General features: G+C 61.5%; 2 protein-coding genes across 3 annotated transcripts; one reads left to right on the top strand and one right to left on the bottom strand.

Annotated features, from left to right (window-relative positions):
• The first annotated feature begins 2,126 nt into the window (after positions 1 to 2,126).
• Positions 2,127 to 12,554, top strand: DTX4 (deltex E3 ubiquitin ligase 4). 2 transcript variants are annotated; one of them, XM_056353947.1, is made up of 9 exons: positions 2,127 to 2,340; positions 6,304 to 7,027; positions 7,910 to 7,971; positions 8,121 to 8,282; positions 8,421 to 8,482; positions 8,808 to 8,960; positions 9,693 to 9,854; positions 10,236 to 10,325; positions 10,695 to 12,554. In XM_056353947.1, the coding sequence occupies exons 2-9, from the start codon at positions 6,411 to 6,413 to the stop codon at positions 10,926 to 10,928; spliced, it is 1,542 nt and encodes a 513-aa protein (XP_056209922.1). In that variant the 5' UTR covers positions 2,127 to 2,340; positions 6,304 to 6,410; the 3' UTR covers positions 10,929 to 12,554. The 2 variants fall into 2 exon arrangements, with proteins under 2 accessions (XP_056209922.1, XP_056209920.1); XM_056353945.1 differs by lacking the exon at positions 2,127 to 2,340 and adding an exon at positions 2,696 to 3,151.
• Positions 12,555 to 12,947: 393 nt separating this feature from the next.
• On the bottom strand, positions 12,948 to 16,204 carry MPEG1 (macrophage expressed 1). The gene has a single exon (XM_056353944.1). The coding sequence runs from the start codon at positions 16,111 to 16,113 to the stop codon at positions 13,951 to 13,953; it is 2,163 nt and encodes a 720-aa protein (XP_056209919.1). The 5' UTR covers positions 16,114 to 16,204; the 3' UTR covers positions 12,948 to 13,950.
• Between the last annotated feature and the right edge of the window lie 290 nt (positions 16,205 to 16,494).

The following is a 16,494-nucleotide window of genomic DNA, read 5'->3' as shown; positions in this document are numbered from 1 at the left end:
GCAGTGGGAATTGAAGGTGGACAATGATGTTGCTCCAGGGGCTTCCCTGGTTTGTGCCCAGCAGCCCACATCACCACTTTTGCAACCTTCCTTATTCCTTCCTTGCTACCTTGCCAGTGGCGCTGCATGTGTCTGTGTTCGCAAAGCACCTGCAATGCTTTGAAATGGCTGCCGTAACCAGAAACAACGTATAAAAGCAAACCATAATACAAACCTCTGTGGTCTGGCTGGGGGAGAGACTTCAGGTCCCCAGCTTTCTCCACCAGCAAGCACCCACCAGGCAGTAGAGAGGTGGTGATGTCTGAGCCCACCAGGTTTTAGTGCTGTTTTTCAGCTGCAGCCCCAAAGGGAATCACCAGTAAACTGATCCGGTGAGAACAGGGGCATCCAGCAACCGTGAGCCCTTGCTGCTGCGAGGCCCTTTGGACTTGCATCACCGCAGGCTGAAGCTGAGTTGATCCTGGTGGCTGGAGGTGACCGAAGTTACTGATTTTGGAGGCAGAAATTAAGAGCTTCAGGGGAGGATCATCATGCCCCCATGGCTAATGCTGCTGAAGAGCCTGAATGGCCTCCTGCAGACTAAACCCCGCTAAAAAGCCATCCAAGGTTGTACTTTGGGAAGAGAGCAAGGATTTGCAGTGCTGGTAGGAGCAGGGAAGGGGGAGGGCTGTGCTCCTGAATTGCAGTGGGGAAGGAGCCTCCAAACCCAACCCACAGATGTGTTTAATTGCCAAAAATAAATGTTTGGGCTGAACATGTGGTTGGGTTGGGCACGCTTTGTGGTCTTGGAAAGATTTTAAGCCAAGTGAGGCGCCCCCTGACCTCAGGCACATCCATGCTTGGGTGCTGGCATCAGCGCTGGGTGCTGGGGGATAATAATTTCACCCCTCGCCCACTGTGCTCCAGGGGCAGGTGGGGCTCGGCTGTGCCGGTCCCACAGGCTCACCCGTCCCCTTGCACCCTCCTGCACCAGCATCGCAGCACTGGCTCCTGACTTTTTGCTCCTGAGCCGGGAGGGTGGGGGTGGAATGTTCACCAACACTTTCCTTTTTAATAGCAGGAAAACCTTTTCCTCCAGCCTGAGTCAGTGGAAAGGATTTCCCTGGGTTTCCCCGTCGTGGCCTTGGCTGCACTTGCCTGCCCTAGAGGAGCAGGTGAAAACCCAGAGGAGCAGCCTGCCAGCACCGTGCTGCCCTCCCTTCTTGCAGGAAAATGTGCTGCAAGCGTGGCCCTGCATGTTTCCAAGGGCAAGCTGGAAGTAGAAGAGATTTCCTTCAGCTCCCGCGGTTCGCCTCCTCCTCTCTCACCACATTGCTTGCCAGCTGGCATCCCTGCAGTTAGCCCCCACCTGTTTCTTCCCCCCTTTTTTTCCCTCTCATTTAGATTTTGGCTGACACTTGCTCAGTGGGCTAGGCAGGGCCTGGGAAACAGGTTTGTCAGGAGAGGAGCTGCACTGGCCACTGGAGCTCAGCAAGCATCGTGCAGCAGCACCGTGCGTCCCAGTGCCCTGGGGATGAGCCGCCCTCTGAGCTGACAGGGACCACGGGCTGCGGGATTTGCCAGTGCTGGGAAAACCGTGCCTGTGGCGCGCGGATGCAGTTTGTACAGTTCTCCCCAAACGGGGGCAACGATGGGCGTTGTGTTTAATATCCAAGAAAATTAGTGGTTTGCATGTCTGAGCACAGGAGCACTATGTAAGGTGAGACCTGATGCCAGCCGCCAGCCTGCTGCTCAGGGCCACCCCGGGATGCTGCTCATGGCACTCAGCAGAGGAACAAGCCCACAATGAATTTTATTTTTGGGCTGCGGGGAAGGGCCGGCACTGGCTGCTCCGGGCCCAGGGAGTCAGTTTTGGCTGCACCAGCTCGGGTTTGCACAGCACGGCCAGCAGGCTGCCCAGACCCTGGGAACTCAGAGGAGCGCGCCGGAGGGTTTGCAGCCTCACACCAGGCTGAAGCTGCGGGAAACCTCCCCAAAAAGCACTTCCCAGGGAAACTAAATGGCTGCAGGCCGCAGGAGGGGCTGGGGTGTGGGAGGTGGCCTTACAGCCCCGGTGCCGCCCAAGGCACACGGCGATTTCGCCCTTTGCACCCGTTTTTGTCCCCCTCTGGCCACGGCCAGGTGCAGCTCATGGGGCTGTCCCCGCAGCCGCGGCAGCCGGGGGAACGGGGTGGTCGAAGCTGTCGGACCACAGCGCAGGATGCGGGGTCCAGTCCCGAGGTCCTCCCTTGGGTCGGGCATGCGCCCCCCGCAGCACCCCCGCTCCCGTGGCCGGCAGGCCTGGGGCCGGGCTGTGTGTGCGCCCCGGCGCCTCCCGGCAGTGCCAGGGCTGCCGTCTCGGTGAGGGGTGTGGGGAGCGCTGGGGGGTCCTTGGGCTGCAGGGGGGGGCTACAGGGACACCGGGGGTTGTCTCAGGGGTGCAGGGTGGGGGTACAGGGACACCGAGGGGGGGGTGTCTTGGGGTGCGGGGTACGGGAATAGTGGCGGGGGGCACCGGGGTTGCTGGGACGGGCTACGTGGTCCGCGGGGTGCTCAGGGCCGAGCGGCGCCGAGCCCCTCCCCCCCTCGCCGGCGGGAATGGTTTCTCCCGGCCGCGCTCCCCCTCCCCGGCCCCCGGCGGGCAGCCGGCTGCCGCCGGGCCGCGGCCGGGCGCGGTGACGTCAGGGGCGGGGCGGCCCCGCCCCCCCGCGCTCCCGGTGCGGGCGGGGTCAGCCGCCCCCACCGCCTCCCGCCGCCGCCCGGGGAGCGGCGCTGCGGCCCGAGCGCTGAGGGGCGGCCTCGCCTCCGCGCCCGCTCGGCGGCCGGCCCCGGGGCGGGGGCGGGCAGAGCCCTACGCTGCGCCGAGCATGCGAGTGCCGCCGGGGCAGGCTGCAGCGGCCGCGGGGCGTCTGCGGCGGCCGGCCGGAGCCGGGGGAGGCGGCGGGCCGGGGCGGCGGAGCCATGCTGCTGGCCTCGGCCGTGGTGGTGTGGGAATGGCTGAACGAGCACGGGCGGTGGCGGCCCTACAGCCCGGCCGTCAGCCACCACATCGAGGCGGTGGCCCGCGCCGGGCCGCGGGCGGGCGGCAGCGTGGTGCTGGGCCAGGCCGACAGCCGCCTGGCGCCCTACATCATCGACCTGCAGTCCATGCACCAGTTCCGCCAGGACACCGGTGAGTCAGCCCGGCGGCCCGACCCCTGCCCCGGCTCCCCGGGCTGCCGTTGCGTTGCTTTGCGCGGCCGGGTGCTGCGCGTTGCACCGGGCTCCGCGCCGGCCTTGCACGGCGCTCCCTGCTCCAGGGTCGCTTTGCACTGGGCTGCGTCTCCAGCGCTGCCCAGCCCTGCCTGGCCTCGGTGCTCCCGGTGCTGCCCTGTGCGCCGGCCCCGGCGGCTGCTGTCGTCCCAGCACCGTTCCTCTGGGTTCCCTCTGCGTTGCCAGGCCCCTTATCGCATGGCACCGGCTGGGATACAGTCGTACTGTGCAGCGCGTTGCTGCCAGGTCTGGTATTGCACAGCGCTGCCTGACCTGGAATTGCATCGCATGGTGTTGCACAATGCTGTGCTGCCGGGTCCCATGCTGCATCGCACGGCCTGAGCTGGAGCTTGGTTGTGCAGCGCTGCCTTTCCCCAGTCGCATGTTGCATTGTGCTGCCTTGCCCTGCCTTACGTCCCATCACCCAACGGCATCTGCTGTTGCATCGCTAGCTGTACTGGGCTATGCAGCTGGGTGCCATGCTGCGTTATAGTGCCCCATCCTGGATTGCATTGCCCGGTCCTGTACTGCACCTGGATTTGCCTTGTACCGCCCTGCTGTGCTTGCCCTGGAATTGCACAGCTCTGCTCCTGCTGCCAGCCCTGTCTGCTGCTGTCCAAGCCCACACTGCCTGGGGCTGCCAGCCCACCTGGTCCCCAGCTGCTTGCTGGACACCATGCTGCCTGCCCAGCAGTGCCTGTGGGATCCTGGGCCCTTACAGGGTCGTGCTGCCTGGCCTCCCTGCTGCACCTTTGTGAACCCTGTTGCATGCTATGGCCTTGTCCTCTCCTGGCCTGCAGTCCCTTTGTGCGAGGTGCCCATCCCCTGCAGACCCTGCCCCACTGTGTCCAGCTCGATCTGTGCTACCTCTGAGCTGCCATCAATCCTGAAGGCCCACTGCTGTACAGTGCTTGGGGGCCAAATCCTGCCCTGGGTCACAGCAGCCCATGGGGGCCCTTAGGGGTAGGGGCACCAGCAGGTGGGGGACGCACTCAGGGATGGCGTGGGCAGGTAGCGGGTCCCCAGGGTGGTGGCTCAGACAGGTAAAGGGAGGTGTTAGGAGGGTGCGGGCAACGAGCAGGCCTGGGGATTGTCAGGGTGGTGGGGGTGTAGAGGGATTCCCCGGGTGGTGGCAGAACATATGGTCCTGGGGGTGCCTGCAATGCAGGGCATGGGCATCCTTGGGGGGAGGTTACTACACGGGATTTGTGCCCCCCACAACACCCCCGTGATGGCCATGGGAAGGGGACCAGCCAGTGTCCCTTGTCCCTGGGACAGGGGGTGCTGGGTGCAGTGGGACACCCTCCTTTGTCCTCTTTCCCTCAGCAGCCCTGAGGGCTGGCAGGGACCCTACCCTGCCCAGGGGTGTGGGGACAAGGGACCTCTGCGACAGGGCTGGGAGCCAGCCTCTGAGGGCTATTGTCGCCTTGGGAGGAGGATTGAAAGGGGGATTGTTCTGTCTCTCCCTGGGTTGCTGGGGATGTTGGTATTTTGGGTCATTAAACAGCTCTGATTTGGGGGGGTCGCGACCCTGGCAGGCCCTGAATAGCTATTGTCCCTTTTCTTCCCCTGCTGAATGGGAGGCCGGCTGGCCGTGCTGGGCTGGGGGGATGCACGGCATTCCCACACCGCTGCCTGGGGACTGCCAGATGCCGCATGCCGCCACTGCTGCCCTCCCCGCCTCTTACAGGATTAGGATAAATCACCGCCCTGCTCCCCTCCAGCCCTGCTTTGTGCTGCCAGCGCCGGCGGCTTTTCTCCCCTGGGTGCCCCTTCGCAGAACGGGGACGGGTGGCCTGGTTTGCCTGGGGTGCAGCTGCAGCCCATTCTCCATAGCAGGGTGCTTAACATGTGCCTGTCATTAGTGCCTAATGAACAGCTTTTCCTTTTTAGCCCACTCTTTCGTGGGAAGTGGTCCTATGTGGGGACCAACGGTGGTGGCTGCTTCCAGAAGAGAGGTGGGGATGAAAAGGGACTGAAATTCTTGTAGGCTTTGCAAGACACGTGGTGAAAAGCCAAAGAAGTAGGCTTATTATTTCTGCTCTTTGAGCATTCTTATTCCTGCTGCTGGCAGCAGGGCTGAGCCCTGGAGTTTTGCAGAAGAGCATGGAGGCAGCAATGCTTGTGAGCTCATTCCACCTATTAACTGAACAGCTCTGGGCAGTAGTAGCAGGCCCAGGATGGGGCCCTGAGGCTGAGCCCAGCCACGTCCAGCCTGTCCTGCTGTGCCGTGAAGCGTCCCAAAGAGGAGAGCTTTCTCCTCAGCGTAGGAGTTTCCAAAATTTGTGTCTGTGCTTTGAGTGTGTCCTAGTCAACTGGGAGCGGTGGGAAAGGAAACACCTAGGAAAAATAAGGATGCAGGCCACAAAGCCTTCTTATCCCTCTCAGCACTTGCTGATGGGGGACCGGGAGCCAGTACTGGGCCCCACTCAAATACTCCTTTGCTCAGCCTCGCAGGGATTTTCCCTGTGCTGGCTTTTTGTCATGGCCAGTTTGGCAGCTGCAGATGGTGGGGCTGGCACAAGCATGTGGGTGCCTGCACGTGTCACCACTGCAGTGCTCAGAACTGCCCCTTAAAGCTTTTATTCCTCTGTCCTGGTCCAGAGCTGAGAGGGAGACAGGGCTGCGGTGAGCACTGCAGGAGTCTGGTGCCTACACGCCTGGTTTCATCAGACTCCCACAGGAGGTCCTTGGGAGCAGGTTGGAGTGGCCAGACTGGTGGTTCTGTGTTGCCCCATCAGGGCTGGGTGGCTGCCACCATGGGCCAATGGGGGTGAAATCTGCCCTTCCTGCATGCCGGTCATACTGGGGGTGCACCCCAGTGCCGTGCGTGTACAGCCCAGGGGCTCCTTGGCTTTTCGGGTGCGCCAGCAGCAAGGTGTCTTTCAGGCGGTGGCTTGGGGAAACCACGGCACACCAGTCCTCTGACAGGGTGGGGACAACGGCTGAGCCAGAAGGCCGTCCTGTCCCTGCGCTGAACTGCATTGGTGGGGCAGGTTGGGGTGGTTTTGTGCCCTGCCCACTGGTGGGTGCTGGCACCAGGGTCTGACAGCTTTTCTCACCCTCCCTCAGGCACTATCCGCCCTGTCCGGCGCAGCTACTATGACCCATCATCAGCACCGGGCAAGGGAGTCGTGTGGGAGTGGGAGAATGACAGTGGGTCGTGGACACCCTATGACATGGACGTGGGCATCACCATCCAGCGTGCCTACGAGAAACAGCACCCCTGGGTGGACCTGAGTGCCATTGGCTTCTGCTATGTCATCGACTTTGCCACCATGGGCCAGATCAACCGGCAGACCCAGCGCAAGCGCCGCGTCCGCCGCCGCCTTGACATGGTCTACCCACTGGTCTCCGGCACCCTGCCCAAGTCACAGTCCTGGCCGGCCAGCCCTGGGATGGCAGCGGCCCCCCCAGTCCCTGCCTGCGCCTGTCCCCAGTGCCTCCTGGTCATGAGCGTCAAAGCCACTGTGTCAGCTGCTGGCTCTGGCACTGCCACCCTGCAGCCCCGCAAAGCCCCCCCTGCACCACCCACCACCCCCAAAGCCCCGGTGGCGGCCCCAGGGGCCAAGGTGCCCGACAGTATGGCTGCGGTGCGTGGCTCCTTGAAGCCACTGGCAGCCCAGGGGGGCCGGCGGCAGGCAGCCAGCACGCCCACCTTGAGCTCGGCCAGCTCCACTGCCAGCCCGCCCGCCGTGGGCAGCAGCAAGGCATCTCGTCCCGGCCTCAGCACCCTGAACCGCAGCCACCTCCAGCGCCTGGCCATCGCCCAGTCCCGGGTGCTCATTGCCTCTGGGTGAGTCCTGCCACCTGCGAGCGAGAGGGTAGCTGTGGGGAGAACGGGGGCAGTGTGAAATTTTTTTCCCCTCCCCAGGGCGCAGAGGGGCTGCGGCCCTGTGGGGCTTCCCACTGTTGGGGTGCTGTCACCCCTCAGCCTGGTAGGAGACGAACCTCAGCGATCCCCAGCCTCCCACGGGTGGAGGGCTCTGCTGGGCCCCTTTCCTTCCCTGCTGGTGCCTGAGGACTGGAGTGGGAATGGTGTGGCTCCTGCATCTCAATGAGGAGGCTGAAGCTGCACTTTTCTCTTGGTGGCGGGGGACGGGTGGGGGACTGTGAAAGGCCTGAAGAAAAGCCATTCAGACCCCATGAGAAGGGGTCCCTCCAGCCCCCCACCCTCCGAAGACACTTTTTTTTTTGAGGGTGTGGGCATTTAATGAGCCTGTTTCTCCCCTTTGTCTGGCTCTGCCATCAGCCTTCTGTCGCAGCCTGGCCCCTTTCCTCTCCCTCTCCATCCTCCCCCTTCCCTCCGCTCCTGACCTGCTGGGAAACTTTCCCATGGAAGAGAGCCCCAAGGGGAGGAGGGGGGGAAAGAGCTTCGGCAGCCATGTGGCCGTAGGAGAAAAGAGGAAAAAAAAAAAAAAAAAAAAAAGAAGACCGGCCCAGAGAGTGGTGACAAAAAGGGGCTGTGAATGGAGAAGCAGGCGGGTTTCTAAAGAGCAAGAGAAAAGGGGGGGGGGAGCGGCAGGGGCATGTCACCCTGTCGAGGGATTCTCTATTTCCAGCCAGGGCCTGTGCAGTTGCTCAGGCAACTATTGTCTGGCCCCTGCTGTCCGCTGGGGCTGCAGGGATGTGGGTGCCTGCCACCAACCCTGACGTGGTCTCTGCTGGCTCCTCACAGGGTCCCCACCGTCCCTGTGAAGAACCTCACTGGCTCCAGCCCTGTCAACCCAGCACTGGCAGGTGAGGATTGGGCTGCAGCAGGGTGCCTGGCACCCACAGGTGCTGGCCTCCCCAGGGGGGAGTCGGCCCTAGTGGGGTGGGTTTTGGGGGCATATCTAGGGGTTGGGGTGATGCTGGTTCCTCAGTGCATTTCGAACCCCCTCACCCAGGGATCACGGGGATCCTAATGAGTGCAGCCGGGCTGCCCGTCTGCCTGACACGGCCCCCCAAGCTGGTGCTGCACCCCCCGCCTGTCAGCAAAAGCGAGATCCAGTCCATCCCTGGCATCTCCCACACCTGCCGCAAGACCACCAAGAAACAGGCCAAGAAGGGTGAGAGGCACTTTGCCACTCGGCCTCTGCTCCCGTTCCCCCCTTCCCTACCTGGCTCCCCTGTCCCCTCCTGCTGCCCTCAGCAGTGGGGTTCCCCTGTGCTGCGCTCCAGCCCCTCTGACTTTTGCTCTCCCGCAGGTAAAACTCCAGAGGAGGTACTGAAAAAATACCTGCAGAAGGTGCGGCATCCGCCGGATGAGGTGCGAGCAGCAGGAGTCACACTGGGGTATCCCCAGGGTGCTTTGCTCTGGGAGGAACAACTGGGGACATGGACGATGTTCCTGTGCTGTGCAGGGGTCTCCTGCCACCCCTCATGGCTCTGCCCTGTCCCCATCCCCCTCTGAAGAAGGGCTGTGTGCTGCATGCAGGTGTTGGCCAGCCCTTGCGGTGGCCCAGGGTGATGGCATGGCACCAGGGGTGGGTGCTGGTCCCTGGGCAAGAGCAGAGCAGCTCCTGAGCCCCATGTCTTTGGCAAGGCTCTGGCTGCATCTGTCCATCTGACCCCTCTCTTCCCCTTCCGCGCAGGACTGCACCATCTGCATGGAGCGCCTCTCTGCACCCTCCGGCTACAAGGGACCCCAGCCAGCCGTCAAACCTGACCTTGTGGGGAAGCTGGTGAAATGTGGCCACGTCTTCCACCTCCACTGCCTGGTCGCCATGTACAACAATGGCAACAAGGTGCAATGCTGCAGCCCCGGGGGATGCCCGAGCCCCCAGCTTGGCAACCTGCGCCAAGTTCCACCTGCCCTTGGTGGGGTGGTGCTCCAATCCTGCTGCCCTGGAGGGCTCTGACCTCCCTGCCCTGGCAGAGAGGTTAATTTTTATCAGCAGCAAGCACTCTGGGACTGCCCAATCAAACCAGGGTTGCGTGGGTGCTTTTTTTCACCTGCTATGCCCAGTTTTACATCCTTGCTTTTTTCCCCAGGGTTAGTGGTGGTAAACTTTGATCCCTGCATGTCTGACCAGAGCTACCTGGCATCTGGTGCTGGGCGGTGCTTTTCCAGCCATGGGTGGGCTTTCTTGAGCCCCCCGCAAAGGGCCCTTGTGCTTGACATTTCCAGAAAAATGTGCTTCACGTTGCTTGAAGTTTTAAAATAATTATTACCTGTCCCTCTTTGAAAAAATAAAACCAAAAAACTTGCAACAAAACAAACCTGAAATGGAGGTAGGGGAAGCAGCAAGGACTGTAAAAACTGATGAGGAAGAGACATGCCAGCCTCAGATTTTTGGTTTAAAGTTGGGTTGCCATACCAGATTCTCCCAGCCTTACGCCCTGCCTCCTCAGTGGTTTTGAAATGACCATTTTCACTATGAAAATCATGTTCGGTGCTGCTCAGGAATGAAATGCCCAGCCTGGCTCGGTGCTGGGGGTACCAGTTTCATTATGTTCCCCTCTTCTCTTGCTCTCAGGATGGGAGCCTGCAGTGTCCCACCTGCAAAACCATCTACGGAGTGAAGACTGGGACACAGCCCCCGGGGAAGATGGAGTATCACATCATCCCTCATGCGCTGCCTGGCCACTCTGACTGCAAAACCATCCGTATCATCTACAACATCCCTCCGGGGGTGCAGGTATGGTCTGACCCTATACCCAGAGGGATACATGGGTGGCCCTCCTCTGGGGGCTGGTGGCACTTACCATCGCTGTGTCACCCCTGGGTCATGCTGCAGCTCAGGGCTTGACTCAGGGCTCCGGGTTCAATGATGTCTCCGGAGCGGTGTGTCCTATAAGGATGTTCCAGGAACTGTGGGGGTACATCTGCATGAAAGCATTGGCCCAGTCTGCTTGATGGCATTGGGGACTGTGGTGTTTAGGGCCACTGTGCTGAAGCATGGCTGCCCAGCACAGCAGTGACCACCTCTGCATCCACGGAAACTGGGGGGTTAGCTTGTGCCCAGAGCGTACTTCTGAGCTCCAAAAGGGTTTTGTTCCTCTTCTACTCCACACTCCAGGGACCCGAGCATCCAAACCCTGGGAAGAGCTTCACCGCCCGCGGCTTTCCCCGGCACTGCTACCTACCAGACAGTGAGAAGGGCAGAAAGGTGAGGGGCTCACCCGGGCAGCTTGAGCTGGCTCAAGGGTGTATTGAGCCGGAGAGGGAATGAGCAGCTATTTAGGGCACGGGGGGAAAAAAGGCACATCTGGGTGGAGCTTTTCCCCATAGCCCATCCACCATGCTCTGCAGGAGCACAGCGATGTTCCCGTGTCCTGGGGAGCTCTGCAGCCCAGTCCTGTTGTTTTGGTTGGCATAGGACCCCAGAATGGGGTCTTGAGCTCCCTGGAGGCCTTGGCTGTGGGTTGCTCGCATTGCCGGGGCATACCAGGATGATCGGGCATGCTCTGAGCAGAAGTAGTGGGTGCTTCCCCTCACACATCTGCCTTGTTGCCTGCCTCATCTCTGTCCTCCACAGGTACTGAAGTTGTTGCTGGTAGCCTGGGACCGGCGCTTGATCTTCTCTATTGGGACCTCCAGCACCACAGGCGAGTCAGACACGGTGATCTGGAACGAGATCCACCACAAGACAGAGTTTGGCTCCAACCTCACTGGCCATGGCTACCCTGACATCAACTACCTGGACAATGTCTTGGCCGAGCTTGCAGCCCAGGGCATCACGGAGGAGAGCCTGGCACAGGAGAAGGACTGAGACCATGGCAGGGAGGCAAGGGAAGGGGCGCCTGTGGTGCCCACCCTGAGGATAAAGCTGCTGGAGAAACCCCCCTGGGGGCTTCGCGGGGGCACCTGGAGCCCCCCCTACTCTCAGTGGAGCCTGCCCAGTGGGAGCATCCCCAGACTGGCTGGGAATGTGGGAGAAGGTCCTTTTGGCCATCCCCTTCACTCCTGTGGGGAGGGGGTCTCCCCCCACAGAGCTGCGGGGCTTCATGCTGGCCTGGCTGTCCCCTCTGGCCGTTGTCCTATCCCCACTGCTGCTGTGCTGAGGGCTTGCAGGTGGCCAGACTCCCCCTGCTCCTCATCCATTGGCCTGGCCCGACACCCCTGACACCCCCCTGGGGCTGGGACCTGGCCTGGGATGGGAGCAGGGTCCATGGGAGCCCCCCTCGCTCTGCCTCGTCCCTCATGTTTGTCCTGTCTGGTACCTCCCCACTGGTCTCCTGTGTCCGCAGAGGTGGGGGGAGGGCCTGGTCTGCCTCAGCCGGACCCCCCCATCCCCGTGCCCCCTTCTCCTCTTGGCTGTGTCTGAGCTGTGGCCTGCCAGGGTCCTCTCGTCTGGGCTGCCCCCCATCCCTGTGCTGGGGAGGGGCCGGTGGGTGGTCGGAAGGGGGGCGGGGGCGGGGGGGCATGTTTCCTAGCCTGTCTCCCACCCTGCCTGTAGTGGGTTCCTTGAACTGTTCGTATGGGGGCGTCCCCACGTTGAATTTTTATATACCTCGTGTTTTGGGGTTTTGTCGTATATATGTACATATAGGCGGTGGTGTTTCAGGAGGTGGCCCAGGGCCTGGGAGAATGTGATGCTGTGGCCAGACTGGGGGCTGAGCCCAGTGGTGCGTGGGGGGGGGTGGGGGTGGGGTGGTGGGACAGGGGCAGCACCGCTCCCCTACTGTGGGGACCCCCTCCACCCTGAAGGGGGTCAGTGCCCATGGCGGGGGCTGGCGCCCGTGGGTGCGGGTGTGGGTGGGAACCATTCCCCTTTCTGCTGGGTCCCGTCCCCAGGGTTGGCAGTGGGTTGGTGGTGGTTTTGGAATGGGGGTTGGTGTGGGGAGGGTAGTGTGGGCGATGGGGGCAGGGGATGGGTTGCATGCCATCTTGGGGTCCCTGCCAGCCCCTGGGGGATTTCACAGGGCCGCTCAGAGCCACCCGTATCAGTGTCCCCACAGCTTTGGGGGCTGCCCTCAGGGCACTCTAGCTGTTGGTGGGGGCTGACTACGCTCATGCTCCTGTCCTGCAAGACAGCCCCCCAACCCCCCCCACCCCCCCCCGGGACTGAAGAGCAGAGGGGGGGCAGCCCCCACCACTGCCCAGGCTGCCCCCAGCCCTCCCTGTTGCTCCCTGGGAGTCTGGGGCTTCCTAGCCTGTTCTGTTGCATTCCCTTCCCAGTTTTCCTGGGGGGGGTGGGGGTGGGGGGTGGGTTGTCACCTCACACTCTGTCCCAGGGGATAGTGGCACGAGAGGGGGACCTGTCCTGCTGTGCATTGTTCTGTTGTTGCTGTTTTTCCTCCCCGCAGCCTGAGGGGTGCATCGCCCCAGCTGGCTGCCCTGTGGGGGTAGGGGGGTGTCAATAAAGCGGATGGCAGGGGATGCTTGTGTCCCTGCACGGCCTGGCCTCTGTTGTCTTCTGTCCGTCGTCTGTGTGGCCAGGTGAGCGAGGGGGCACTGTGGGGAGGGCCAGGCACCCCTTGCCCCCCTGACACCTCTTTGCACCGCCCTGTCCCCAGCTGTCCGTAGCGTGGGATGTTATTTTTCTACCTCAAGGGAGGAAACCTTTTTCCCCAGGATAACCCCATTTTTGGCAGCTCTGTAGCCAGGGGAGCTGCAGCAGTGTGATTTCCCCTCCACCCAGCCTTAGGCTTCCCCCACTGCGAAAAAATACCCTGGCTGGAGCTATGCAAAACCCTCCTGTGATCTGGAGGAGGAAGGGGAGGTTCCCCACCCACCCTGGGTGCCAGCCTGACAGCTTTTAATGTTAACAGTCTTTTCACAATATGACTTTTTTTTTTTTTTTCCTGTCTTTTTTTAATGCCATTTGCCTACGCAATTAGTTGCTGGCTGAAATAAAATTGATCCGTGCCAATCTGCATGCGTGTGTATATCTATGCTGATAGATATACATGGAGACGGGGCTGGCCCTCCAGTTGCAGCAGGCAGAGGTCAGTGGCTAACCATGTGTGTCTCCGTGGGACCCCTCTGCTCCCTCCTTCCCCGCGAGGTGAGGCGAAGCGTTGCTGGTGATGGCTGTCCTGGTGCTGGGTGCCTGCAGTAGCTGGGGGGTCTTCTCTGGGCTTAGGGGGCTGGGGTTTTTCTCCCAGGAGCTGGGCCCCAGCATGCATCCTGACCCCGTGTTTTTCAAAACAGCAATGGTTTGTCTCTATGGTGGACACGCTTAAGCCCTGCTGGTGTTCCCGTGTGCCGGGGGAGGTTGTACAGCTTCCCCTGGCTCTTTGGGGCCAGCCCAGGGGGAAGAAGATGGCTGTGCTCAGGATCTCCTTCTCCTTGGGCACCTCAATGTTCCCAGCGGTTTGTTGAAGGGCCCTGGGTCCCCTTGTTTGGTTTTGAGGGGGAAGAGGCAGCTGGGGCATGGCTTGCAGCGAAGGGGTGACTTGCTGACCTCTGAAGGGGCAGCGTCCCAGGACGGTCTGGAGGGAGGAGATGGAGCTGTGGAGGTGCAGGGGCCGGCAGAAGGGTATTGCGATGTGTCCTGATAATGGGTTGGCCCAGGGAGTTAGCCTCTCAGTCAGCTGGGGAGGGACGTCTGAAGGACCACAGAGCCTTCCAGGTGCTGGAGGCTGGAGCCTGGGGATCTAGTGGAGGGCAAGAGCGTGTGTACCCTCAATGGAGGGGCAAGGCTGGGGCCTTCGTGGTGACACAGACCTTTGGTTTCAGGGGTAGGGGGCTGGGGGTGCTGTGCAGCTTTGCCCCTGGAAAGGGGCGTGGGCAGGGGGCTTTGCCTGGGTTTGGGGCGCAAGGCATCACCTGGAAAGTGGGGGAGGCTCTTACGCTGTCAGTCCCACTGGCTGCTCCTGGTACGCCTCGCCCACGGTCAGCACAGTGCTGTTGTTGGGGCTTGCAGCAGCTAGGCTGTCCCCTTCACCCATTGCGCGGTACCCCCTCACCTTGTACCTCCGGTGGCTGTAGCAGATCGTCGCCAGGATGGTGGTCAGCCCTGCCAGGACTGCCACAGTGATGCCAGCCACCTTGCCCCCTGTCAGCACCTGGCCCCTCACCATCTCTGCCGCGTGCTGGATCTCTTCTGGCTGTGCCAGCCGCCACGTGTGGCTCTGGCCATCCCTGACCCAGGCCCTGTCCCCGTCCTTGCTGCTCACCAGCACAGTGTCGATGGCTGGCAGGTTGGCAGGGGGCCGGGTGAAGGGTGGCAGACGGGCAGGTGGCAGTGAGCCCCCTGTGAAGATGCCAGCCTGGACGCAGTACTCCACCTGACAGCTATCGCTGATGAGTGCCAAGTGCTGGCTGAAGCCTGGGGGGCAGCTCTTGGCATGGGGGTCCTCAGCAGTGCCCTGGTGCTGCCCCGCCAAGGGGTTCCCTGCCTGGCAGCTGAAGAAGCCCCCGAAGGGCACTGCGTACTGGCCACCTCGCTCATAATCCAGGCTCACACACACCCTGAGCTCATCGAAGAGCTTCAGTGGGAAGTACCCTGAGGGGCAGGACTGAGCACCAGTGATGGAGTTGGTGCTGTGGGTGCTGAACAGCCCCCCAAATAGGTATCCTGAGCTTGGGGCCACTGGCCCGCTCGGGGCACACCAGTAGGCGCTGAATTGCACCCGGGAGAGCCAGAAGATGTCCTGGCACTCACGGTGACAGAAGATGCCCAGGATGCACTTGTTGTGGCACTCCAGATGGCTATGGCCTTCCTCCCGCTCCTGCGTGCCCAGCAGCACTGGAGTGTAGGTGGTGGGGCAGGAGAAAGCACCAGTGAGGGGGTTCCTCTGCTCCAGCCCCCGGCACAGCATGCTGGTGTCAGGGCCGGCCAGCCCGGTACACTCCTGGAAGACTCCCCCAAAGGTGAAGTTGTTCATGGCACCCTCGCAGGAGCCATCATCAGCATTGGCATGGAAGTTGAAGTTGGGCGAGGTGGCATCGGTGCAGCCTGGGTAGGTGTTGAAGGTGTAGTAGCGGCGGATAGCCATATCCACGTGCCTGGCCAGCTTCTTCACCATGGGGGTGGGCAGCTCTGGCAGGGTGCTGGGATTGATGAAGAAGTACAGGGGCAGCCCTGAGCGGTCGAGAGCCACCAGCTGGTTCCTGATCCCCTCCTGCCAGGTCTTGAGGGTAATGCCTGGGTAAAAGGGGGTGCCACCAATGCTCTCGACCCTGGAGTTGGTGCGGTTCTCCAGATACTGCTTGGTGAAGCCAGAGCTGACATCCAGGGACTCTGTGTTTTTCACACTGATGATGCTGTGGAAGGCCATGCCAGCCGAGGCAGTGACAGCACTCCGTGTGGCCCAGCTGTCCTTCAGGAAGGTTGCCTTGATCTGATCCTCCTGCACCAAGCAGGCTCCAGCATCCACAGAGGTGATGGTGTGTGTGCCATAGTTAAGCACCAGCACCTCAGCCAGAAAATCAGCCATCCGTGTCTGGTTGTTTTCCAGGTGGCTGGCGATGGTCAGCAGCTGCTTCTTGAAGCCCTTGTCCAGGACTGCCCCTGGGCTGATCTTGGCAGTGTAAACCAGGTTCCTAACTTGCACTCGGGTGGTGACAGCATGGTCTTTCACTTGGTGGGTCTTGGCCCGGTGGAAGTCGTAGGAGAACTTGCCATTGATGGAGGAGAAGAGGGACAGCTCCAGGTTGATGGAGGCAGAGGTGATGCTTTGGTAATCTTTCCAGGACTCGATGATCTCGGAGTTGATATCCAGGTTGCTCTGCTTGCGAGGGATAGTGAAGACCTCATCTGGGATGATATAAGATCCGTCTTCCGTGGTCTTGCACAGTGAGTAGCCCAGGTTGATGACTCTGCCCATATCCAAATTCCTGAGGTTATCCCAGCCCCCCCCTGGCAGAACTTCCAGACTTGGGAGCTTCAGGGCCGCCTTGCACTCTGAAAACCCCGCAGAGGAGGATAGCTCCTGTGACTGCTCAGCCCCTCTTACCCAAGCCACCAACACCCAGGCAAGCGGGACCCTGCTCAGCGCCCAGCCCATGGCTGAACCGGCGCAGGGACCTCACCAGATGTCTGAGTGGTGAGGCAGGAGCTGGGGAAATGAGCTGTCTGGGGGTGCAGCTTCTGGGTGGTTCCTCCTCTTGGGGGTTGAATTAACAAAAGGGAAAGGAGAAGTGAGAATTGGTGAATGTGAGAAATGGCTGAGTGGAGCTGAGACGAGTGGGTGGGGAGCAGAAAGTAGAGACACCTGGAGCACATTGCCTCATTTCACTGTGTGAACCCCCCTTGGCCAGTGCTTGGGCGACTGTCCCAGATGAGTCCCCCCTGCCCCTGGGTGACCCTGGCTCCTTCGTGCCACGCAAGGGACGTGTCACCAGCCCCATGACCTTGGGGTCCCGCTCACATGACGGGGTGAAATCTG

Source organism: Falco biarmicus, chromosome 10 (genome assembly GCF_023638135.1).
Source record: "Falco biarmicus isolate bFalBia1 chromosome 10, bFalBia1.pri, whole genome shotgun sequence".
NCBI lineage: Eukaryota > Metazoa > Chordata > Aves > Falconiformes > Falconidae > Falco > Falco biarmicus.
Note: the sequence above shows the minus strand (reverse complement) of the source record. Positions and strands in the feature narration are given on the sequence as shown.

Bases quoted from the DNA above. Each gene is read 5' to 3' on its own strand.
- DTX4 (XM_056353945.1), top strand. From the start codon at position 2,941: ATGCTGCTGGCCTCGGCCGTGGTGGTGTGGGAATGGCTGAACGAGCAC. The intron at 8,283-8,420 runs GTGAGAGGCACT...GCTCTCCCGCAG, and splicing joins CAAGAAACAGGCCAAGAAGG to GTAAAACTCCAGAGGAGGTA. The intron at 8,483-8,807 runs GTGCGAGCAGCA...CCTTCCGCGCAG, and splicing joins TGCGGCATCCGCCGGATGAG to GACTGCACCATCTGCATGGA.
- MPEG1 (XM_056353944.1), bottom strand. From the start codon at position 16,113: ATGGGCTGGGCGCTGAGCAGGGTCCCGCTTGCCTGGGTGTTGGTGGCT.